Below are 25,971 nucleotides of genomic sequence, written 5' to 3'. Positions count from 1 at the left end.
GGAGGGAGAGAGGGGGAGGGGAGGGGGGAGAGAGGGGGAAGGGAGGGGGAGGATGGAGAGAAGAGAGGGAGGGAAAAGCATGGAAGGGAGGGGCAGAGAGGATGGAAGGGAGGGAGGCAGAGAGGATGAAAGGGAGGGGGCAGAGAGGATGGATGGAGGGAAGGCAGGAGACGGAGGGAGGGAGATCGAGAGTATGGACGGGAGCAGAGAGGACGGGTGGAAGGGAAGGGAGAGGACAGAGGGAGGAGGGAGGGAAGCTCGGAAAGGGGGAATAATGATTAAGGAAGGCAGGGGGAGGTGGAGAGTGCTGCACCTCACCAAACGTTGCAAAACACTGAGGGAGGAGGGAGGGGAAGCGAGAAAAGGGGGAAGAACGAGTAAGGAGGGAGGGGGAGTGCTACACCTCACCAAACATTGCTATACACTGTGGGAGGGAGGGATGTAAGGAGGCGTTGAGAGAGAGAGAGAGAGAGAGGGGGAGAGAGAGAGAGGGGGGAGAGAGAGAGAGAGAGAGAGAGAGAGAGAGAGAGAGAGGTAGAGAGAGGTAGAGAGAGAGAGAGAGAGAGAGAGAGAGATAGAGATAGAGATAGAGATAGAGATAGAGATAGAGATAGAGATAGAGATAGAGATAGAGAGATATAGAGAGAGAGAGAGAGAGAGAGAGAGAGAGAGAGAGAGAGAGAGAGAGAGAGAGAGAGAGACATAGAGAGATAGAGAGATAGAGAGAGAGAGAGAGAGAGAGAGAGAGAGAGAGAGAGAGAGAGAGAGAGAGAGAGAGAGAGAGAGAGAGAGAGAGAGAGAGAGAGAGAGAGAGAGAGAGAGAGAGAGAGAGAGAGAGAGAGAGAGAGATAGTTGGGTGGGGGGGGGGGGGGGAGTAGGAAGCAAAAGAGAGAAAGGTGAGGGATGGATGTGGGGTGAACAAAGAGAATGATGTTGTGCTTTATGACCGAACACGAAAAAAAACAAACACTCGTGTCAGAACAGCTGGACACACGACACAACAGAGTTTGTGAAGTTTTCCGTGAGCACATCTGCAAAAACTTTGATATTCCAGTTGCAGATAATTCGTGGGAAAATGAACCAAAAGCAATCACTGAAAACATGGAAATACCGTTCACATTTGACCTCATGATCCAATCATGTGTGTACATTGTAAACAAAGCATTGCGACCAGATATCATACTTGGGTACAAAAAAGAGAAGAAGGCATTGCTCATTGAGGTGTTAATACCAGTGATTTTGGGATGAAACGATGCAGAAATCAATAAAATGAACAAATACCAAAACCGAAAGAATGAAATGAAAAGATCCTGGAAGCTGAAGAATGCCAAAGTTGTACCAGTGATGGAGCTGCAGGAATGATAATGAAGAACCTCACAGAGATATTAAAAACCATCCCTGGAAATATGACTACAAAAGAACTATAGGTTGAAGCTGTCCGGGCCTCGGTAACCATCCTGAAGAGAGCCACTGGGACAAAACTTTGAGAACAAAAAAAACTTCACACCTTGGTCCATGAATTACTGAAATGAAAGTGGATACTTTAAGCCCGCCCTTTAAGAACTCCTTTCCACATTCTGAAAGCTGAAAATGTAGATACCAGTCAACAATTTTTTGGGAATCGTCAGATTGGAGTCAGTGTGATTACTACCGACTACAGTATGTACTGTATGCAACCCAGAAACCTTGAGTGCTCCCACCGAAAAACAACGTTGCATTTATCTCGACGTTTCAGGGAGATGTTCACAAACATTAAACGTTATAAACAGTTGCGAGTGACGGGAAGAAAAAAAATTGGGGTCGATAATTTATGAAACACGTTAATACGGCAAACAGCTCAGAAAGTTGGTGTCATCAAATACATTTTGCTTTGAAATTCACAAAGAGAAACCATTTAACCTTTGTGAAGAACACCCGATCACCAAATGCTTTAGAAACAGTCGCGAGATCAAAGGAAAACCTGATAAAACCTCCAAAATATACGGGATCAAACTTTTCCACCATGTCGCTTGGAGCAGGCATGCCATACCCACACAACCACGGAGAGTCCGTACAGATCCAAATCTACCCATATATACCACGTCAGTGTGCACTGTAAATGTACCTCTACCTTGTAGTAACTGTCAACTGTTCATCCCGATCAGGACACGAACTGTACCACTATCAACTGCAGGGTGCTTGGTGAGTGGCTGAAGCACCAAAGCAAGCACTCCAATCGAATGCCTGGTTTGGCAAGCGATTGCCGTCGATAAAACTATGCACCCTGAAATGCCCATGCAATGTCTGAATTGGACAAATGAAAAATTTTGTGAGGAGTTGGAACTGCTGCTGAGTTCAAATCTGGAGCTTGCATTTTGTAATTTGGCTTAGTTTAAGAGATAGTCGTGGCAAACACATATGTGGAAATGAAATAAAACAACGAAAGCTAGCGTCTCGGGCGTTTTTCAGCATTGCAATGTACCCAAGCGATTCGTAGCTATGACGAACAGGCATTTGATAATATGAGTAGGGAAAATGAAAAAAAAATCTTTATCATTAAAAAATCCTTGCAGCCTGTTCCAGGTCAAGGCATGGTTGAGCAGGCCAAAAAACATGGCAGCTTCAGACCCCAGCGAGGTTGTCCAGGATTCGCCTTAAGACCTCAGAGAGCGGTGACCGAGAATGTGCCTGATAAAGGATATTACTAAATAAGGCTGTTAATTTTCTTCAAAAGAGGTGTTTTTAATTAACCCAAACACCCAATTTTCACTCTTGCACTTCCTTGGAGTTCTGTGAATTTGCATGCAAAGTTTTCGGCTGCGAGGTTTCATGAGTTTGGAGTGATGGAGGACGGACACACACACACACACACACACACACACACACACACACACACACACACACACACACACACACACACACACACACACACACTCACACACTCACACACACACACACATCGCCTTTTATTAGTATCCATAGCAGAGTACCCACCCTCTGGGTGGGTCAAGTTTGTGCAGTGCTGTACTTGCTGAAACATGTCCAGTTCGTCTGTATTTTGTAAGAGGACTATCGATGTTTGTGTGGTGTGCGCTTAAAAAGTTCTCGATGTTCTAAAGCCCTTCATTGTGCGGCCCCACTGGCAGCCACTGGTGGCCTAAATTGCGCCCCCGACAAACAAATGTGAAAACACCCCCATCATAATCCACCACAATGCTGTCGTATTGACTCAAGGGGTTCAAATGAGTGTTCCAATGTGAAGTGTAAAAGTAACATCACTACATCAGTGGATGGCAGCATGCAAACAATGACGCTTGCAGCCCATTAATTACAACAAAAAACAAGCAAAAAGATTGCGTGGATGCTGGGCCTTTCAGCAGCCATTTTGGAGTCCTGCAGGTGGTGTGGCAGCTCTCACACTGATGTCTTATCGGCAAAAGTGGCCCTCTTCTCCAAAATAGTAAAGATCACTGGTTGAAAGGGTATGTTCCAATTGTAGTTAGCGTGGAAGTGGTCGGAAGGGTCTAAACTCTCAAGCACGTAAAAAGGGTCGAAAAAAGTCCAAGTGGTCTAATACCCGAAACGATCAATGATCTGAGCCGTCGAATCTGTCTGATGGGTTTAAGGGGTTTTATGGGTCTTTGGGGTCTGAGGAGTCGAAAGTGTCTGAAGGAACTTCAGGGCCTTTGGGGTCTAAAGGGTCTTACAAGGAGTCTAAGGGGTCTTCAGTGTATTGAGGGTATTTAAGGGTCTTCAAGGGTCTTGCAGGTCTTTGGAGTGTGAAAAGCGTTTTGGTGTTTTCAGGGTATTGGAGGTATTAAAGGGTCTTCGGGGTCTTTAAAGACTGAGGTGATGGATAAAACACCCTCAGGGCAAACCCTGTTTCTGACTTGGTCTGTGTGCCAAATGTGGTGGTTGTCGGACCAGCGGTCTTTGCAACAAACCTGAACATACATGGACAGACAGACAAAGAAACGGATGACAAATTTTATTTTTTAGATTGTCAGAGTTAAACAAGTGAGAAAAAATATTTTATAAAAATGAAAAAAACATGTTTGGGCGAACTTCATGTAATTGTTACCATTGTGACCAACAGCAAACATGTCACAAGATGTCGTGATGTCAGTTCGTAAAAGGATTGTGGTGTTGTGTTGTGGTGTCATTTATACCATATAAATCTTGTCATTCCTTCTGACCATGTTGAGTTGGTTTTTTTGGAGATTCCATCCTGACATGTTTTTTTTCATTTTGAGAAAATGTAGTTTCTCACTTGTAATGAAAACATTTTTCCATTCAACGAAAGTCCCCAGAAAGAAGGTCTCGCGTGAACAATCCGCACTCATCAAAGTGATCTCAATTCCTCGTGCGTTCTTCGTGATTGTGGAGGAGAATCATCACCATCATCATCATCATCATCCTGAACATTATCACCATCATCATCATCATCATCATCCTGAACATTATCACCATCATCATCATAATCATCATCCTGAACATTATCACCATCGTCATCATCCCGATCATCAACATCATTATCCCGATCATCATCATCATCATCATCATCATCATCATCACACACGAGTTTCGTCCCCCATTTCCGTGGGATTTTACAAAGTTTCGTTCTTGAGAATGGAAAACGTGGATCAAAACGTGGATATAAACTTCACAACGTTTGGTGGAGCTCGTGTGACGTCAGTGATCCTCATTTGATTAAACTCTGTAATCAAAATCATGAATATTGTGTGTTCTCCATCAGTGTCCAGTGAATAAACAGGTTTTATAAACCACGCTGGTTGTGGTTATTGTGGTTCATTACAAAGTACATATATAAATATCGTTGAGTGTATAATCGGCGCTGGCATGGCCGAGTGGTTACATCGCTTCATTGGAACGAGCTCCTCACGAGCTCCTCAGAAATGATTCGCGGGTTCGAGCCTCATGTTCGAGTTCCGTGACGTCACAGGCACAATCCAGCGTTTTACCTCCCAACGAACTTCAAATTCATCATTTTACTTGGGAAGTCATTTTTTTACGGATCCAAGTCTTGATCAACTGAATAAATGATAAAAAGAAAATGTGGGAAAACAATCGGGAATGGACGGTTCACCGTGACGTCACTACTAACGTGTTGTTCGTTGGTTCTCCATGTGGAGGAGACACGAAATGAACAAAACGAAGAAAATGGTTATTGGTGTGTTGTTATTAAATGCACAATGATGATTTAAATAACTGTTTCAAACCATTTTGCACTCGACGAATTTCCTCCTGTCTTCTCTTCAAGAATTATGGACGGCTGACGTACCAGGTGTGGAATGACGTCACGATGAAACGTTACACACGACGGGCAAGTCAGATGTATTTTCTGTCCGAAGCACGTCGACCCTTCCTCTGTGTATTTCACAAATCGTTGGTTTGTGCGAATAATGGAGGATTATTTCATAACGAAACTTAATTACCTGCCGGAGCAAAAACAAAGGAGTTTCACGTGGTGATGGCTTCCGGCAAGAAAATACTCGAGTTGTTTTCTCGTGTTTTCTCTCTCGCTCCATTTGGACGGGATTCGCGATGTTGTGGATCTTGTTGATCACGAGGATGAACGTTTCTCTCCACGTCCCGCGTCCGAACAATCGATCTCGCTGGAATGGATCGGCCCGAACAGACCAGGCCTCGGATAGGAACGTGTGGGTGAACAGGGCGCGGATTTCGGGCGGGAATTGAAGGCGACACGTTCCGGACGCGGAGGCCGAGCGTCGTGACCACGTGGGAACTTTTTCATGTCGTGTGTTGGGGAATCGATAATTAGGGTATCCAGTCAAATGGACTGGATAACCTATTGTTTTTCTTCTGTTTATTATTATTTTTCTTCCGCCGTAAATTTGCAAAATTTCCAATTTTTTTCGCTTTAAATGCCATTTTCTCAGAAATGGTAAGACCAATCGACACAAAATTTTCACCAAATATGTATCTTTTTTGATAGCATACATAATTGATAATTATGACGTCATAGGTCACGTGGTACGGGCGCCATCTTGAAAAAACAGATCAACTTTGGACCTCTGTATCTCGGAAACCTTCTCGGGTAAAAAAATTTCGCTTGATACATTTTAACAAGCTCCCTCTCGGGAATACGTGTGATTTTTCGTGACGTCATCAGTGAAGAGGTATCCCAGTAAAAATTCGTCAAGTAGAACGCCACATGGCAAAAATTTGAAATTTCTTGAGCGTCATCTACACAAAAATTCATCGTAGAAAAAAATATTTTGACGTCATCGGTGACGTAATTCGGCCGCCATCTTGTTTTGAAATTTTTTTTAAAAAAAATCTTCTTCTCCAGAACGGCTGTGCAGATTGAGGCGAAACTTTACAGGTATATTCGCCCTGAGGTCCTTTTTCAAGTTTGTTAATTTCTTGTTGGTAGGTCACATGGTTTGGCGGCCATCTTGAAAAAACCCTAAAACCATCAAACATCTTCTCCAGAAGCGCTGGTCCAATGAAGGCGAGATTTCAGATCTATATTCGTGACATGCATGCGATGCAAGTTTGTTAATTTCGAAGTGATAGGTCACATGGTTTGGCCGCCATGTTGGATTTAAGAAAAATATTAAATAATGTTTTCTCTGGTATTTCATAAGCCATCGAAGCGAAAATTTGCAAGTGCCTTCCTCCCTCAAGTCTGCATACATGGTAAAAAAATTTTTACCTCAGAAGTCACATGGTTTGGCGGCCATCTTGGATAGAAAAATAGACCTTATCCGATTTTCACGAAACTTCACACACTTGTTTGGGTCTATGATGGAAAGCAGAATTTAAATTTATGATATCATAGGTCACAAGGTTCGGCAGCCATCTTGGATTGAAAATGAATAAATTTTAAAAATCTTCTTCTCCAGAAGGGCAAGACAGATGAAGACGAAACTTCACACATATATTCCCCGTGAGGTCCTTTCTCAAGTTTGTTAATTTGTTCTTGATTGGTCACATGGTTTGGCGGCCATCTTGAAAAAACCCAAAAACCTTCAAACATCTTCTCCAGAAGCGCTGGTCGGATGAAGGGTAGATTTCAGACGTATATTCGGGAAACGTAGGCGATATAAGTTTGTTAATTTGGAATTGATAAGTCACACGGTTTGGCCGCCATCTTGGATTTAAGAAAAATATTAAATAATGTTTTCTCTGGAACCGCTTAACCTAACGAATCAAAAGTTTGCAATTACCATCTACCATCGTGTGGGCACGCGTGGTAAAAATTATGAGGTCACACATCACATGGTTTGGTGGCCATCTTGGATAGAAAAACGCACCTTTACCGATTTACACGAAACTTCACAAATGTGTTCCATTACCGAGTTGAAAGCAGAATATAAATTTCTGATGTCATAGGTCACATGGTTCGTCAGCCATCTTGGATTGAAAAACAATATCTTCAAACGTCTTTTTCTCTGAAACGGCTGAACAGATCCAGGCGAAACTCGACCACTATGACCGCCTCTCCATGGCGAATAAAAAGTTCTCATCCCCTTTTGAGGTACGACGCAACATTTGGCAGCCATATTGGATTGAAGGAAAATATTAATTAATGTTTACTCTGGAAATACTGCATCAATAAATGTGAAACATTAAGTTTATGGTGGAACGCTCATGCGGAATGAGCGTTTGAAATTTCAAAGGGATCGGGCCCAGGGTTTGGCAGCCATGTTGGTTTTAAGAAAAATATTAAATAATGTTTTCTCTGGAACTGCTTAACTTGGAGAAGCGAAAATTTGCAGTTATCATCCATCATCGTGTTTGCACACGTGGTGCAAATTATGACATCACAAGTCACATGGTTTGGCCGCCATCTTGGATTGAAGGATAAATATTAATTAATGTTTACTCTGGAACCGCTGCCTCTATATATGCAAAACTTGACATTTATAATTCAGGTGATATGCTAAACAAAAGTTTAAAATTTCAACCTGATCGGTCACACGGTTTGGGAGCCAGAATTATTTATTTATTTGAATCTGGAAGCCAGTAATAACGAAATTGAATGCTTTGTGCTGCCCGGTTCGTAACTCGTCTGTTCCACGCCGTCTCGAAGCAGGCCTGTGTTTGTATCACTCTTAAATAATGTTTTCTCTGGAACCACTTTCCCGATCAAAGCGAAACTTTGTGACTGTCATCTGCAGAAAGTCCCATGTTGTATCAAAAGGCGGACGGACTGGGTACCCGGTCATCACTGCCAGCAGTTATAAAGTGGCAGTTCTAGTTACTATTGTTACTGGCAAGCCCCACCCGTCGCTCCCTGACGGAGATGTTAAGGGGGGAGGAGAGAGAGAGGAGACAGGGGAGGGAGACAAAGGGGGAAGGGAGGCAGAGGATGGAGAGAAGGGAGGGGAGAGGACCCCGGGGTCACGTGGGCGGGATACACTCCTCCCCCCACTCATTCATTCGCACCATACATTCCACATTCGCTCCATTCACACACTTGGGCCCGTTGACCCACACTCGTTCATCACATATTTTTCATTTCTCAATCACTCAACACTGCCATTCTCGTCACTAAATTCCCCTCACTAACTCGTGCTCCCTCGTCATCCCTTCTCCTCATGCACGTTCCTTTTACTCGACGTGGCTCAGCTCCGTCCCCACTGCGCATTCCATGTCTGTCCATGTCTCCCAAAATCAATTTCCAATTTCTAAATCTAAACTAAATTCCCACTAACTAGTCCATGGGCCACATGGAGGACAGCTCATGCCCCAATGAGGCCGGTCTAACTCAGCTAACCCATCCCACTAACTCGTGCTTCCTTTGCCCAAACCAGGATGCTTGTCACATCCTGGCCGGGCTGTGCACTGGAGCGAGGGTTTTTATTTTATTTTTATTGCACCGCCATTATGGCGGTTTACGGCTTGCCCGATCGTCCCTTCCATCGGGCGATACCATCGGTAAATCGATAAATGCCATGCTGCCTTTTACGCATGATGTCCTCCTGCAGTTGGGTTACCTTTATAAAGGAGGATGATGGCAGGATTTGCATTCCGGCCACTGGAAAACACCTCATTCTGCAAAACACAAAAAACGCAAATAAAACTGAAAACCCATTCCATGGGAGTTCCTCCTGTGTTGCTGCCCTTTCCAGGGCAGCTCACCGGATGATGGGATTGGGGCAAAGCCTTCGGGACCCCCATTATTTGATGATAGGAGGAAAAGTATGGGGTAAACTTCCTGGGTCAGATTGTGGTGGTGTGTCTCGGAGTGGTACTGAGATGTCATCCACCAGGCAGTGGTCTCCTTGGGTTAACCTGAGGCAGTCCCTTTGGGAGGGTGCCTGGAATGTCATGTCCCGAAGAGAAGATGATCACGTGTCTGTGCTATCATCTGAGCTTCAGCATTTGAGCATAGGTATTACAACACTCTCGGAGGTTCGGAGAACGGATAGTGGTGAGTCCGGAGACTGGATAATGGTTAAACCCATGACTGGTCTGGTCGCTCTGATATTTACCGTGTTGAAGGAGTCGCTGTAGCTGTGTCCAAAAAGCTGACTCCCATGATAATTGAGGTAACGCCAGTCATCGAGCCTATTATGAGACCGAGGATTCGTCACTCCCTGGGTGGCATTTCCCTGGTCAGTGTATACGATCTGATTGAGGCGAGTGGTCTCACTATGAAGGAGGGGTTCTGTGCCGTGCTCAAATCTGTGGTTGATCAGTTCCCCAGGCAAGATACTCTATGAGTCTTGGGGGATTTCAATGGATCGACTGGAGCTGATAGGGAGGTTATGAGCCGTGTTCATTCCCATGGGTCTGGAACTGTTAACCAGAATAGCACTAAGTTCCTTGACTTTGCAAGAAGTCGTGGACTTGTGGTGGCTGTCTAGTTTTTTTTCAATGCCCACAGCCTCATCGCTGAACTTTGGTATTCCAACGCTGGTAATGTGGCAAAGGAGATTGACCATGTGCTCGTTGATGGTCGCTGGAGGATGCTCCAGAACTGCAGGGTCTACTGGAGTGCTGATTTCCGTAATACTGACCACAGGCCTGGTGTAACAACTCTGAAGTTGCAGCTCAAATCCAGGAGAATGGTACTATTGCAGCCTAGGCTGGGTTTTGACAAGTGCAAGGATGAGCGTGAAGCTGAGGAGTTTGTGAACAGGTTGAGTGGGGATATGGGATGTCTGGGTGTTTTGGGGAATCCTGAAGAGTTGAGAAGTGCCATCAAGAATACCATTCTTGATGTTGCGGGTGGATGCCTTGAAACCCACCGTCAGATGAAGAAGATCTTTGTCTCCCAAGAGACACTGGATAACATCAACCACAGTCACAGAGCCAGGCTTAATGGCAGAGCTGAACTGTTCAGGGAGCTAAGGCGTAAAACTGTACTTGAACTGAGGTTGGACAAGGAGGCCAATGTGTGGGGGATTGGCAAAGGGATAAAGCATCGCCTGTGGTGAATCTCATCCTGCTTACGGAGGAATTTGTGCATTGTGTTCATCCGAGCCCGTCCCTTGGTGTATTGTAGTTAGAGCGGAGGGTGCTGAGCTCTTGACAGAGAAGTATGAAGTGAAGGCTCGCTGGGCTGGTTATTTTGAGTGGCTGTACCAGGCTGATGCACCAGCTGTAGAGTTGAATGTCAGGGGTGTTACAATCCCTATTGCTGACCCTCCAATCAAATGTGAACCGCCTTCGTTTGTGGAAACACAGGCTGCAGTGAACCAGTTGAAAGGGGGTAAAGCTCCTGGGATCTGAACTTCTCAAGGCTGGAAGAAATGCTGTACTCATGTCGTTGCATGCAGTTCTGTACTCTGCTTGGAGCACAGGCATCATCCCAACTGACTGGAAGAGGGGCGTTGTTGTCCCTCTCTGGAAAGGGAAGTGTGATTGCTAGGACTGCAACAACTACCGAGGGATAACGCTCCTCTCAATGCTGGGCAAGGTCTTTGGTCGAATAATTTTTGATAGGGTTCGCCACTATCTGCTTGAGCACCAGCACCCAGAGCAGTCGGGATTTACACCAGAAGTCAACGATTGACTGTATACTTGCTCTTCCGGTCCTCACCGACCGCAGACAAGAGTTTTAGCAGGGGTTACTCACTACTATGTTGATCTACGCAAAGCGTTTGAATCAGAATGCCGTCCGGAGGATTATCCATATTCGTGGGGTGCCACCAAAACGGATCAATCTGATTTCTGAACTATACTCTGATTCTGAGAGTGCTGTGAGGTGTGGTAGTTCCATCTCTGGCTTATTTCCAGTTATTACTGGAGTTTGCCAGGGTTGGATACTAGCCCCCACACTTTTCAGTGCTTGTATGGACTGGATTCTGGGCAGGATGTCAGACAGATCAAGCTGCTGTGCATCGTTTGGGAATGTCAAGTTCTCTGTCCTTGATTTCGCAGATGATGCACTCATCTTTGGGGAGATGCTTGATATCCTTATGGGGGCCCTCGAGGCACTGAATGAGGAGTCGGAGTCACTGGGATTGCGGGTTTCCTGGGTCAAAATTAGACTCAGACTTTGAATGACATTGGATGCTGCTATCTTGTCTGTACCTGTTTGCCGTGAGGACATTGAGGTCACGGAGAGATTCACTTACCTTGGCAGGATATTCATGTCTCAGCATATTGTGAGCCAGATGTAGAGAGACATCTGGGTCAGGCCTGGGGAGTCATGGATTCACTAGATTTTGGGGTGTGGTGCTGTTGCTTCCTAAGTAGGAGGACGAAAGTCTCAGTCTTCAAGCTCTTGGTCCTTCCAGGCTTGCTCTATGGATGTGAGACTTGGACTCTGATCAAGGATCTGAGATGTAGACTTAACTCCTTTGGTACCAGTTCTCTTCGAAGAATCCTTGGGGATCACGAGTCAGACTTTGTGTCCAATGAGTGGTTGCTGAGGGAGACTGAGATAAGATTTGTTACCTGTATAGTCTAAGAGTGTCAGCTGTATGGACATGTGGCTCGTTTTCCTGACGCTGATCCTGCTCACCAGATTCTCTCAGCGAGGGAGCCTTGTGAGTGGAGGAAGCCAACGGACCGACCACGTACTTCGTCTTTGCAGCAGGTTGATCGGCATCTCACGGATTTGGGGCTCGGCCAGGCATCTGCATGGGGGATGGATGGCCAGATGTAGTCCCATACAGTGAATGCAGTGCAGAAAGTGAACGCATGATGCGCTGCTCCAGCATATGCTCCCATACCTGAACTAACCTGGAATAGATCTCTGCAATATCAAAACAAAATGTTCAACAGTTTATGAATTTTCAGGAACAGGAAAAAAAGTTTTCAATTGTTGTGGTCCACATTTATTGGGGATTCTCATGATTATTCCTGTGCTATACCTTGCCATCCCAACAAATGCCATTCTATCTTATCACCAATCCTTGCCGGCAATCTCCATGAGTTTAGAACATTAGGAAGTTTTGGTTCAAATTATAATTAATGTCCTATTTCAGAAAGCATATAAATTTATATTACATATACAGTAAGTCCTCGCTAACCGGAAGTTCGCATATCGTAGTTTCGATTTTTCGTAATTTAGTTTTAATGACCAATTTTTCAATTATCGCAAACATTTTATGCCTATCGTAATGTCATTGCAAGGAAAAACGCAAAAAAAAGTTTCAAACTGCCTGCAAAAAACAACAATCACACAGGATGCGCATAAACACACTTTCACTTTACTGCGCATGTACTGTATGCTGTACTGTACGTATTCTCTTCACGCTCGCCTGCATACCTTCCAGTATGAATCCCAAGCGACCCGCAAGTCTTTTGCCGAGCACACCTCGTTTCAAGCGACAACGAAAGGCTGTCACATTGAAGGTGAAATTGGATATAATTAAAAGACATGAACGAGGTGAAGGGACAACGGAAATCGGCCGCGCGCAGCAATCGCTGCATCGACTGTACATTCGATCGTTCAAAGTTCGGCAAAGATAAAGAAAATATCACAGATTGCGACCAGTTCGAGTGCAACGACACTAACGAGAATGAGAGATGGTGCCATGCACAACATGGAGCGTTTATTATGTGTGTGGATAGAAGATCAAACTCAACGTCGCATGCCTTTATCTCTTGCTGCGATACAAGAAAAAGTGCGTAGTTTGTTAGGGCATTGACCCACGATTACGTGATCAATTACTTCTCCAATCATGTTGAGAAGTACTCCAAGGAGAACAACATTGACAACAAATATTTGCTGCTTGTAGACAATGCTCCTGCCCATCCTCAGCAAATGGAAGACTGGTGTGAAAACGTGCAGGTAGTATTTTTACCACCAAATACTACCTCACTTTTACAGCCTATGGATCAGGAAGTTATTGCTGCTTTTAAAGCCTATTATGTTAAGCATACCATGCTGCAGCTTATCAAAAAAACTGATAAGGACAAGCTATCAATCAAGGAGTTTTGGCGAACATACAACATAAAAATGGCTTTGGAAAACATTGAGGATTCATGGGCGGAGGCGAGTGCCTCCACAATGAACGCTGTGTGAAAGAAAGTGTGGCCCGAGTGTGTCCACAATTTCACGGGGTTTGCTGATGTTACGTTGATTACAAGTCAAATTGTAGACCTGGCGCAGGAGGTTGGTTTGAAGAGGTTGACGAAGAGGACGTGGATGACTTACTGGAGTCTCATGCAGAACCCTTAAGCAATGAAGATCTTATGGAGTTGGAACAGCAGTGGGCTCTTGAGGAAGAAGAAGATGCTGTGACACCTTCATCCGAGCATCTCACCATGAAAAACCTCAGCCAAATCCTCAGCTCGTTTGAAAGTGCCACAGAATTTGTTATCGAGCAAGATCCAAATCTTGAAAGGAGCACTGATTTTAGCTGTGTTGTTTATGATGCCCTTTGTTGCTACAAGGAACGTTATGCAGCAAAGAAAAAGAAAGCCATCCAGCCCACTCTCCATGCATTTTTCAAGCCAAAAGATGCAGCACCAACTCCATCCACCATCCAGGATGCTCCTTCAACCGGCTGCCAAGAGACCGTTCCTGCTGGTGAAGAAAGTGACAGCACAGTGTCAAGTGAAGAAGGGGACGATTCTGCCACTCCGCAAGTGTGACTTGTCCACCGCAATCAACTCCGTTCCTCCAGCCTCGGGGTAAGTCTCCACGACTCGAGGAGTGTGTTTTGTTTATTTGTGTTTATGTCCAAAATATTCCGAGCCAAAAACACATCCCCCCTTTAACACATTGGTTTCTATGGGAAAATATGTTTTGTTTAACACAGTTTCGCTTATCATAAGGTTTTCCAGGAACGCAACCCTTGCGAAAAGCGAGGACTTACTGTACAATATTTATGTTACATATAAAACAGTTAAAAACTAGAACGGGCACTCATAGAGCGCATACCTTCGCCGCCACTACTTTTTTTGTTCTTGGTATGAGTGTGGGGAACTGGTTTCATATGAATGGTCTTATGACACAAACCACATATCTATAATGTCATGACCCCCCCTGACTTTCGGGGGCTACGGACTAAACAACAATCAACTCACGTCGTTTTGGCGAGTCTTCACTCGCAAGCTCGGTGAATTAAATACGTTTCAACAAGAGAAGGTAATCTCGTTTGATGCTGGTTTCATGCAAATCGAATAAGAATTGACTGAGTTATGCAGAAAACCGCATATTTTTCAAGGGCGTGACCCCCCCCCCCGACATTTTACCCCAACCGGTGACATGTGTTATGACGTCATTGTGTCACAAGATTGGGCATTAAATTCTGAACATTTTAGTGCTGGGTTCATGTAAAGCGGACAAGAATTGACCGCGTTATGACAAAAACCGCATATTTTTCAACGTCGTGACCCCCCTGACCTTTGACCCCTAACCGGTAACAAGAGTATGGGCGTCATTGTGTCCTATTGCATATCACAAGATGAGGCGTTGAATTCTGAACATTTTGGCGTTAGTTGCATGCAAATTGAATAAAAATTGACTGTGTTATCGTAAAAAGACGATTTTGACCTTTTCGTGACCTTGACCTTTGACCCGAACGATCCCAAAATCTAATCGAATGCTTCCTGGCTAATAACCAATCATCCCACCAAATTTCATGCAATTCGGTTTAATACTTTTTAAGTTATACGAATCACAAGATTACAAATAAATAAATAAATAAACAAATAAGTAAATACACACCGACCAAAACATAACCTTTCGCAGAATGCGAAGGTAACTAGAAGGGCACTCGGTAGAGCGTATACCTCTACCCTGTAATGGCTGATCCACGAAAACATATCTGGCCCAATACATTTTTGAAATGCCATGCTATATATCGTTTTTGAGTCCGATCTCTGAATGGTGAAGAATCACTTAAAATTTTTAGTAGTCGGATCCGGATCCAGATCTTCACCAAAATCAAATCAATTCGTCGTGGTCACACACCCACCCTGTCCAACAAGTTTCATCTGAATCCGTCCACAACTTTTTGAGATATCGTGCTATGTATCCTTTTTGGCCCGATCTCTCAATGGTGAAGAATCATTGTAGAAATTAAATACTTTTTGTATCTGGATTCAGATCTTCACCAAAATCCAATCAGTTCGTCCTTGTTGCACACCGAACCTGTCTACAACTTTTTGAGATATTCTGTACACAGATAAACAGAGAGAAAGGGGTGAAAACATAACCTCCTTCACGTTCAGAGGTGGAGGTAATAAAGAAAATAAACATTGTGAAAAGTTTTTTTTATTTTGTTTGCTTTGGTCAAGTTCACAGCATTTTATTTCCCAAACAGCAAATTTATTCTTGGACAGGAAATTTATCAGCAAATTTGTAAACAAGCATAATAATAAAAATAAAAATAATTAATAAAAATAACATGAATGTGTAGAGATTTGTTGAGATGAAAACTTTTACAAATTAGATTCAACCAATGCACTGAACCATTTTATTTTGTTTGCCGTGCAAGATGAATTGTGACGAAATGATGTAATGCACATACGACACGGTTTCTCTCATTCGTTATCCCCCCATTTGCTGGTTTCAAAGGTGGAACAGAGTCCTTCAAGGGCTCAAGATATCCGCCTTCACTTCGGGATGGGATCATGTTTCAAGAAGCAAGTCGTGAAGTTTTTGTTGTTCTTTAGTAGCTTGTTCCTGTTGCTGTGTTTGAGCCTGGGAAGTACCTTCTGAAATCTATCTATCCAGGTTCTTCCCAACCTCTTCCCAACCTTTCACACTTCTTTCTACTTTATCATATTTCTCTTTATTCATTCCAATTCTTGCTTTTTCTTTTCTTTTGTCTCTTTTACTTTTTTATTTATCTATGTGTCGAAAGAGAAGTGAGTTATTGCAGAAAGTTTTCTGAAAAGCGCATTTAGCCCAGGAGCATTAGTATAGGGATGGAAAAAAAAAATGCAGAAAGCTGATTTTTTCAGGGATAGTTCTCTGATATCTCCTGAGTAAAAGTGCATAAAATCCCGAAAAATCCCGTTTGTGCTAAACGCGTGGGAACGCGAAATCCAAGTTGGCCAGCGTTTCGCTAATTCCGTCAGCCGGAAATCAGCTAATATCACATATGGTCATGTAATACATGATCTTAGGGGGTTTTAAGGTATGAGGAATTCATTCCCGATGTTATTTTTCCATATAAACCATCATTTATACCATCAAAATTGATATCATGGCCCTTTTTTAAATAAAGAAAGGTCATGACATGTGAGCGGTTGAACAAAATAAATTTTGTACAAATGCATTATACATGCATGGGATACATATGACACCAACCAATGTTAACCGGACAAATGAATATAATGGATGTCAATTATCATATTTATTGGATGTGACTAAACTGTTTTTTGTTGATTTGTATGTTTCCAGCATTACTGTGTTGACACCGATGGGCATATTTTATTACTTTAAAAATTTGTGGTATCAATTGAGCCTCCTTATTTTGGTTCAAACAATGTCTTTATCCTGCCATCATATACTTCTCTTTATGCTTCAGATGAATAAAGTGTGATGGCAGCCCAGGATATATGTCGACTCTGTGACAAGGTCATCACCTCAGAAGCTAGCGTAATTACCACAAAAGGACTCGACAACATCCTAAAAATCAGTGCGGAACTCCAGGATGGGGTTGACAAAAAACTTCTGCAAGAGCATCCTCCGATCCCAGCCCATATATCTTGTAAAACTAATTACACTAGACCTTCTAACGTTACAAAACGCAAGAACATGGCTATGGGAGGTGATGATAATGATGGAGATAGAGAAAGTAAAGTTATTTGCCGTTCCCACGTTCCCACTTTTAATATCAAAACACACTGCATATATTGTGGAAAGTACATGGACACTGATCAGCATAATAAGCTAGCTATAAATCGATGTTAATATATCCACAAGGCTGAAACAACAGAACTCCTCTCATCCATCATAGCCAAAGCACTAGAACGAGATGATACTTGGGGTAAAGAAGTTCACATCAGAGTCCAGAACGTTGGGGATCTTGTAGCAGCTGAGGCTAAATATCATCATCACTACCAAGTTCAATTCCACAAAACCCGCGCTTTTGAAAAGAAGCTGAAGGGATGCCCCTCTGGTTCTGTGGATGATTTAAAACAGCGAGCTTTCGAAAAACTTTGTGAAGACATAGATTCTAGTGATATCCATCAGTACTCGATCATTGATCTCGAAAAACTCATGCAAAAGTTCTCTGCCAATTGAGAGTGTTACACAGCTAAACATCTGAAAACGAAACTCCAGGAACATTATGGTGATAGCCTCATAATAACCAGTGAACATGGAAAAGAGACCATTTACACGTTTTTAGATGAAGCAAGTAGAATACTTAGAGATAGCTACAAAGCAACGGGATTAACAGCTGAGAACACAGTAGACCTGGCAGGAACTCTAATAGAGGATCAGATGCGGTCAATGCGATATGATACGTCTCATTATCCCAAGTTTTCAGATTTAAAGAGTAGTGATAATATGGTATCTCCACTTTTATCACACCTGATAAAAGGCAATAAATGTGAACGTCGTGTACTTAGCTTATCACATGGTATAACAGCTGCTGCTCGCCCAAGATCGTTTGTATCGCTTATTCTGTTGGCGATAGCTGTGTACATCAACACTAATCTTGAGTCTCATGAGCTTGTCGAAATGCTAAGTAACATATCTTTTGCGGATGACTATCGAGAGGTGTTGCGACTTTATGATGCATTACTTCCGACAACAGAGAAGGAGTATGACTGGGAGGGATCGCTTCTTAACTTTGCTCTTGATAATGCTGACATTGATATCCGTACTTTGACTGGGCACAATACTTGGCATGCATTGGGCAGTATTGCATGCAAAACTCCAGCTGGCGACTACGTTGAGCCTGAGGTACCCCGCTCAACCAGTACCAGGAGCTCTATCAATGTTGGAAAGTTTGGAGAAATAGCCCTTAAACGGTACAGAAAACCAGCAGTTCCTGGTCTGAAGCGGGTATTGATTGGACCACTATTACCCCCAAACCCTAATCCCCCTGGTCTAAAGGCAGCAATTAAGCTGGATGACATGTGGCTGGCAAGCTATTTTGTGACTGATGATATAGCTTATTGTCCATCATGGAGTGGCTTTAATCAAACTGTTTGCCAGGGAAAGTTTGAAGTTAGTAGAATTGACATCCTCCCGTTTGTTAATCATGAACCCACTCAGCCAGATACACTGTACTCTGCCCTTTCCTTTGTACAAAACTGCTCAGTGAAGTACAAGCTGGGTGCAGTTGCAGTGACCTTTGACCAGCCCCTGTATATAAAGGCTGCTGATATAGTCACGTCATCTCCTGACCTCACAAACATTTTCGTTAGGCTCGGTGGGTTCCATTTAGTCATGTCCTATTTAGGGTCTGTGGGTCATATTATGAGTGACAGTGGACTGAGAAACCAGTGGGAAACTGTTTATGCACATAACTCAGTAAATCATATGCTCACAGGCCATGCATATGCTCGAGCATTGCGTGCCCACATGCTATCAGCAGCTTCCCTTGTTGCTCACTTGCTTGAAACCCCAAACTGTTTGAGTGGAGTAAACCTGAAAAAGGTAAAATCCCTACACGACATGCTGCTCAAACACACGTGTCTCCCAGAAGTTCTTTCCGAAGAACATGCCGTCACACAGTTCTCGCAGATAATGGACGATCTCCAGCAGGACGAAGCTTTGAGCAGCAGGACAGGGAAGTTATGGATTGAATACCTAAAATGGTTGGAATCCTACTGCTTTTCATCCGTGCAGACGTCAGTGGAGATTGGGAGCTGCATTTATATTGTATCACCAAAATGATACCTGTTCTCCATGCTGGTGGGCATACTGCGTATGCAAAGTCATCCAGTTGAAGACGAAAATGGGCAAGAAAGAATTTGCCAAGTACACATCAGAGGGATACTGGACCGTCCAGAGAAGTAACCGCTTCTGGTCTGGGAATTTCACAGACCAAACAATCGAACAAGTACTGATGAGGATGCTTAAGTCTCGAGGAGGTCAAGCCCATGGTCGTGGTGTCACACTGAGCACCGAATCAAAAATGGTGCACATAATTCCACAAACTGTTCAAATTTGTGAGTCTCTGGAGGTCTTCAGTGGTGTGCACTCCAACACAACCGATCAGCACAAGGACCTACGCCCTACCTCAACAGCCCGTGATGGTCTTCACTTGACGAAGTTTAAAGATTACCTTGCCCAGCATTCACCATTCATCTACAAGGGTGAATACAAGGACAGGTTAGTCTGCATTTCCACAGGCATTGTTGCTCCCGCAACAGCCAATGCAGATCGTGCGATTGCACTGGGGGAGTTGGCTGCTAATGAACTCACTGGCAAGAACTATGCAGATGCCAAGCTCAAGAGGAACGATAAAGTGATATCCATCGGTGCTGCCACCAATAGTGCTGAAGTCCGTGGGTGCCATGTGCAGATTGATCCCATTTCCCTCTTCCTTCGTGTCACATGTGTCATACGTAAACGTGAAGAAATGAAAGTTCACCTCACATACGAGTTCACCAAGCACCCGCCATCCCTTTTTGAGAGTGCTGTGATGCGCAAGACTGCCAAAAGTGTACTCGCAGATGCCCTGAAATCCTATGTTAACCCTATGTGTGCCGGAGAGTTTCAAAATGCTCTCCGTGTTGTTGATGGAGGACATCTGTTACATAGTGTACTGTGGCCCAAGGACTGTACATATAACGATGTTATCAATGAATATGTTTCATATGTAGTCAACAACCATGGAAATGAAGCTATTGTGTGTTTCGATGGCTATGGTGAACGCTCTATGTCCACTAAGTTTGCCGAGCAATGCCGTCGCATAACTGGCAAAAATGTATCTCCGGATATTGTGTTTGAACTTGAAATGTCGGTGGCTTGTAGCCAGCCTTCTTTTCTTGGCAACCACAATAACAAAGCTAGATTTATCTCTGCTCTGATGGCTTCTTTAACCCGTAATGGTATAACATGCCGACAAAGCCAAGCAGATGCAGATTTCCTCATTTGTAACTCAGCTATCGAGCTTGCCGAGGGATGTGATCGTCCAGTTATTCTGGTGGGAAAAGATAGACTTATTGGTTATGCTGATCGACAGATCTTGTCCAAACTTGTACATGCAATATGCAAATAATGCCATTTATAGCACAGACTGTATCAGAGAGGCTTTGCATGTGAGTGTTAGGGACCATCTGCTTGTCTCCCATGGTATCACAGGGTGTGATACTGTTTCTGCAATGTACAAAGTGGGTAAAAAGACAGCCTTAAATGTGTTACAGAATAAGGACTGCAAATTCCTTGATATTTTCAAGGCAAATGACGCTACTCATGAACAAATTGCCAGGGCTGGGGAAATGTTTGTCTTAAAGTTATATAATGCGAACGAGACGTGTGTGTCCCATGACACTGCCAATTTTTATCATACCTGCAAATGATGAAAAAGACTTGAAAGAAGAAATCCTCATCTTCTGCATCATTTCAACTTGAGAGCTTACCTCCCACATCTGCAGCTATGAGATATCATGTTTATCGGGCCTACTATGCTGTGCAGGAATGGTTGGGCAACTCCTTACAGGCAATTGACTGGGGTTGGGAATGCAATGATGACATGCTCATCCCAATCTACACAGACCACCTGCATCTGATTCTGTATTACGCATGGTGTCATGTGGGTGTAAAACCGGTTGCGGGAAACAGTGTTCATGCCACAAAGTTGGTCTAGACTGTTCAGCCATGTGCTCGACATGCATTGGGCAGAACTGCACTAATGCATGTCCACTTGATGGTAACAACAGTAACAATGAATAAAGTTAAATGGAATCATTTGATACGATAAGAAAGCACTATCAATTTCATTTTTAACTTTTTCAAATTCTCTGGCAAAGTTATCATCAATGTACATATGCTTGTATGTGCATCCTTCCATTTTCCTTTTAAAATAGTATAACTGTGTTTGAATAAGATTATAATGGGAGAAGTCATGATAATTCCAACACTATTTTCATTTCACATGTGACCTCATCAAATTCTCATTTTGAAATGTCATTTCACATAAGATTTTCATGAGTTCTCATGTAATTCTCATGCTTGTGAGTTACCATGAGAACAGTTGGTGTGGGTTCTAATGGAAATATAGTATAATGTGTAATTATATAATGCATCAGAAACATTGAAAAGAATATATTACAGTACTATTGGTGTCATGATGGACTAATCTATGTTGAAGATGACTGACAGATCATTGCCGATGCCTTTTTTTTGTAATAAATTTACCAAAATTTCGATTTAGAGGGTTATAATGACTTTAGAATTTAAAAAAGGACATCACTAATGAATTCCTCATACCTTAAAACCCCTAAAATCATGTATTACATGACCATATGTGATATTAGTTGATTTCCGGTTGACGGAATTAGCAAAACGGCGGCCATCTTGGATTTCACGTTCCCACGCGTTTAGCACAAACGGGATTTTTCGGGATTTTATGCACTTTTACTCAGGAGATGTCAGAGAACCATCCCTGAAAAAAAAATCAGCTTTCTGCATTTTTTTCCATGTTTCTAGGTGTTCTTCACTTAATGCTCCTGGGCTAACTTGGCTGTGCCTGGAGGGGTTTGACTGGAGAGGAGAAGAAACCCGAATACTATTCAGGTTCCTTCTGATGACTAAAATGCAGTGTTTGGTCTTCGGTTTGATCATATCTTTGTTCTAAGAGTTTTTGAGAATTGACACTGAACTATATGCATTTTTTTGATGTTACAATAAATGTGATGAAGAAATAAAGGCCTTACTGCACCTGAAGGATCATCATCATCATCATCATCATCATCATCATCATCATCACCGTTTTACAGCCGTTTCCGTGCTGACATGTGGAAGCCCTGGTTCACCTAATAGCTTCTTTCCAGGCTGCACAATCCCTTGTTAGCCATTTTGTTTGGCCTTTAACTCTAAGATCGTCTCAGCAACACATCCCATGTTTTCCTCGGATGGCCTCCAGCTCTCCTTCCATTCACAGGAGAGCACTCTGCCATCTGTATTTTTTTGATATAAATATAAATATAAGTGAAGGAAAAATACCTTTGTTCACACAGAACACTGGGAGGGCTTGTCTCCTGTTGGTTGTTATCTCCATTTGCAGGTTTCAGGAGGTGGGAGGCAAAATCTCCACCTCCTTTTTCAGTAAACGATCATGATTCATGAATCAAATTGTGAATCCTCGTTCTCATAGTCCTGTTCCAATGGCTGTTTTTTAGGGTTCTTTTCCACTGTGTGAGTCCTCATGTGTACCTTGCCCTTTGAATTCTGAGGAAATGATTTATTACAAAAAGTGCACTTAAACGGCTTCTCTGTAGTGAGACCTCGTGTGTACCTGGTGGGCTGAGTGATCACTCAATGTTCCATTGCACACATTGCATTTATACCATTTCTCTCATTGGTTGTTATCTCCATTTGCGGGTTTCAGAAGGTGGAAGCAAGTTCTCCCAGAAATCAAAATCTCCACCTCCTTTTTCGGAAAAGGATCATTATTCATGAACCAAATTATGAAACTTTGTTCTCATAACTTCGTTCCAAGGGCTCTTTTCAAAATCTTCACTGAACCTCTGACAGCCTCCACTTTTAGCTCGTTTGTCGTGATATTCCCCGGAATGAGTTTTAAACAGTCAATAAGGGTTTTCTTCATCATTCCTGTCGCTCCAACTATCACTGGTACAATTTCAGCTTTCTTCAATCTCCACATACAGTACTCTTGACCTCATTTTTCAGATCCAGGTATTTGGTCATTTTCCTGCTTTCTGTGGCATTTAGTCCAAAGTCATTGGGAACTGAGACCTCGATCAACAATGCCTATTTTTCCTTTTTGTGTTTGAGCACTACGTCCAGATGCAATGCTTTGTTTGCAATGTCCACACTTGACGGGATCATCATGTCATACGTGAGCACTATATGTTCATTTTCAAGGATCAAATTTGGTTTGTTTCTATGATATGATTGTTCTGGGACAGGGATGTTTTAATATTTACAGATGTGCCAGTGGATTACTCTGCAGACTCTGTCTTGTCTTTCTGTGTACAGCTGTTTCGACACGAGTTTTTTTTACATTGCGAAAAGAGGTGGCTGATACTCTCTGTTTCTTCCCCACAAAGCCTGCATTTATCTGATTGACTCAATCCCGCCATTTTCTTTGAAGCATTATTGTAATGTCCTTGGTCTTGGACATTCATGATGACTCGTTCTCCATCCCAACTAATTTGACTTCTTCTTGGCCTTCTCTCCAGTGTGTGTCACCATGTGTATCTGGCGACCTGCGTTCTGACTGAATGATTTATTGCACACACTGCAATTGTATGGTTTCTCCCCAGTGTGAGTCCTCATGTGTTGCTTGTGTGTTGAATTCTGTGTGAATGATTTACTGCAAATATTGCATTTGTATGGCTTCTCACCAGTATGTGTTCGCATGTGTACCATGCGGCTGGCGTACTGCTTGAATGATTTACCACAGAAGCTGCACTTAAACGGTTTCTCCCCAGTATGAGTCCTCATATGCGCCCGGCGACCTGAGCTGTCATAGAATGTTCCATTGCAGACATTACACTTGTATGGCTTCTCTCCAGTGTGTGTCATCATGTGTATCTGGCGACCTGTGTTCTGACTGAATGATTTATTGCACAAACTACAATTGTATGGTTTCTCTCCAGTGTGAGTCCTCATGTGTTTCTTGCGTGTTGAATTCAGTGTGAATGATTTACTGCAAATAATGCACTTGTATGGCTTTTTGTCCATGTGTATTTGGCAAGTCTGATTTGATGTAAGTGATTTACTGCACATGTTGCACTCATATGGATTCTCATCGGTGTGTGTCCGCATGTGTAGCCAGTGGTCTTTGATGTTACTGAAATATTTATTGCACACACTGCACTTACACTGCTCCTCAAGTTGGTTGTGCCTTCCACTTGTGTGTTTTACATGGTCAAACGGAGTCCTCCCAGTCCTTAAAGTATCCACCTCCACCTCCCCTTTTTGGATACTTACATATACCTGTTGGGTTGAGTTCTGCCCAAGTGAATTAATGCAAGTTACGGAAGGGGTATTCGTGTATTCCTGAGGGTCTGAGGAGCAACTAAATAGTTCATTGCATTCAGTGTCCTTGTCTGTCTTTTCACAAGTGTCAATATTCAGTTTTACCTGGTCAAGACGACATTTCTGTTCGTACTCCTTGGACATCGCACAGTGACTCTTCTGGTCTTGCTGCAAAGATCTCTCAGTGATGGTATGAACATTCTTGGTCCAAGAAAACATCCTGAACATCGTCGTTGATTTCTCTGAAGATTGTTCACAAAAAAAGTCAGTAAGTGTATCAAACAGACATAAAATCGGCATCAACACAATGGTATAGATCTTAAAAAGAGAGGAATGAGGAAAATAATACTTCACCAGTTATCAATTTCGATTTTTGAATTAGACAATATAACATGTCAGTGGGAAAAGGGGTAGAAAAGTATCTGTATATATATATATATATATATATATATATATATATATATATATATATATATATATATATATATATATATATATATATATATATATATATATATATATATATATATATATATCTCTCTCTCTCTCTCTCTCTCTCTCTCTCTCTCTCTCTCTCTCTCTCTCTCTCTCTCTCTCTCTCTCTCTCTCTCTCTCTCTCTCTCTCTCTCTCTTTACATTCTCTCCGAAAGATCCGCCAGGTAAATCCTCCCATCTACTTTCTTAACAATCCTCTTGAATAAGTTCAGTCACTCAAACTCTTGAGTCTCACCATTGGTCAAGATATTTCTTGGGCAAACCATATTTCTAATTTGGCCTCCTCCACCAGTCGCTGACTGAGCATCCTTCATCATGCAAAGTCCTTGGCACATCTGAATTCCTTTGCACCTGTAAGGCCAATAAATATCTTGACCAATCCACAGCTTGATGGAGTACTGCTCTCCATTCTGAGCTGACTCCACTGCCTCACATATTTCTCAGCTTGATGCCATGAAAACTAAGGCCTCACAGATCATTGGAATCTCCTACATTGAAGCTAAGTTTTATGGTCCTATCAAAAAATTCAGGATCACTGCTCACCTCCACTCAAAAATATCAGGAAGAAAAGACGATATAATAATGATTTGATGAATGAATGGATTGTATCTGATAGAAAGAATTCCGAACTTAGCAATAAGGAAGGGATTAAAAATCAATACGAGTGAAAAAGAACTTAGAAAGAGAAACCTGGTTGGCATAATAATTTGTAATGAAGGTCAGAAGATGAAGCTCTAACTCTAAAGGCAGAAGGAAGAAAGCAGAGAGGAGGTCCTCAAAAGACATGGATTGAAAATGTTAAGAGAGATATGGAATGATTGGGTTTAAACAAAACTGACGCAATGGATAGAGTTGGAAGGAGGAATGCCAACATTCGTACAACCCCCTGAAAAAGGAAAAATGGTTGTATAATGTTTGTTGATGGGGAGGGGTGGAGTGTCCATATACATTCTACAATATCC

The 25,971-nt window shown here is 42.8% G+C and overlaps 1 protein-coding gene across 6 annotated transcripts in view; it reads right to left on the bottom strand.

The window, feature by feature from the left end:
* Nucleotides 1-13,289: 13,289 nt before the first annotated feature.
* The window catches only part of LOC147010024 (uncharacterized), a 102,894-nt gene continuing 90,212 nt past the window's right edge, over nucleotides 13,290-25,971 (bottom strand). For 4 of the 6 annotated variants that reach the window (XM_085861078.1, XM_085861077.1, XM_085861080.1 and 1 more), the window contains one exon: nucleotides 15,637-24,756. In XM_085861078.1, coding sequence (XP_085717204.1) covers nucleotides 23,681-24,756 — 1,076 coding nt within the window. In that variant the 3' untranslated portion in view covers nucleotides 15,637-23,680. Of the gene's footprint in view, nucleotides 13,958-15,636; nucleotides 24,757-25,971 lie in introns of those variants that run through there. The other 2 variants (XM_085861082.1, XM_085861081.1) reach the window with 2 other exon arrangements.

Source organism: Eptatretus burgeri, chromosome 17 (genome assembly GCF_056783735.1).
Source record: "Eptatretus burgeri isolate ZD-2024b chromosome 17, Ebu_testis_v1, whole genome shotgun sequence".
Taxonomy (NCBI): domain Eukaryota; kingdom Metazoa; phylum Chordata; class Myxini; order Myxiniformes; family Myxinidae; genus Eptatretus; species Eptatretus burgeri.
Note: the sequence above shows the minus strand (reverse complement) of the source record. Positions and strands in the feature narration are given on the sequence as shown.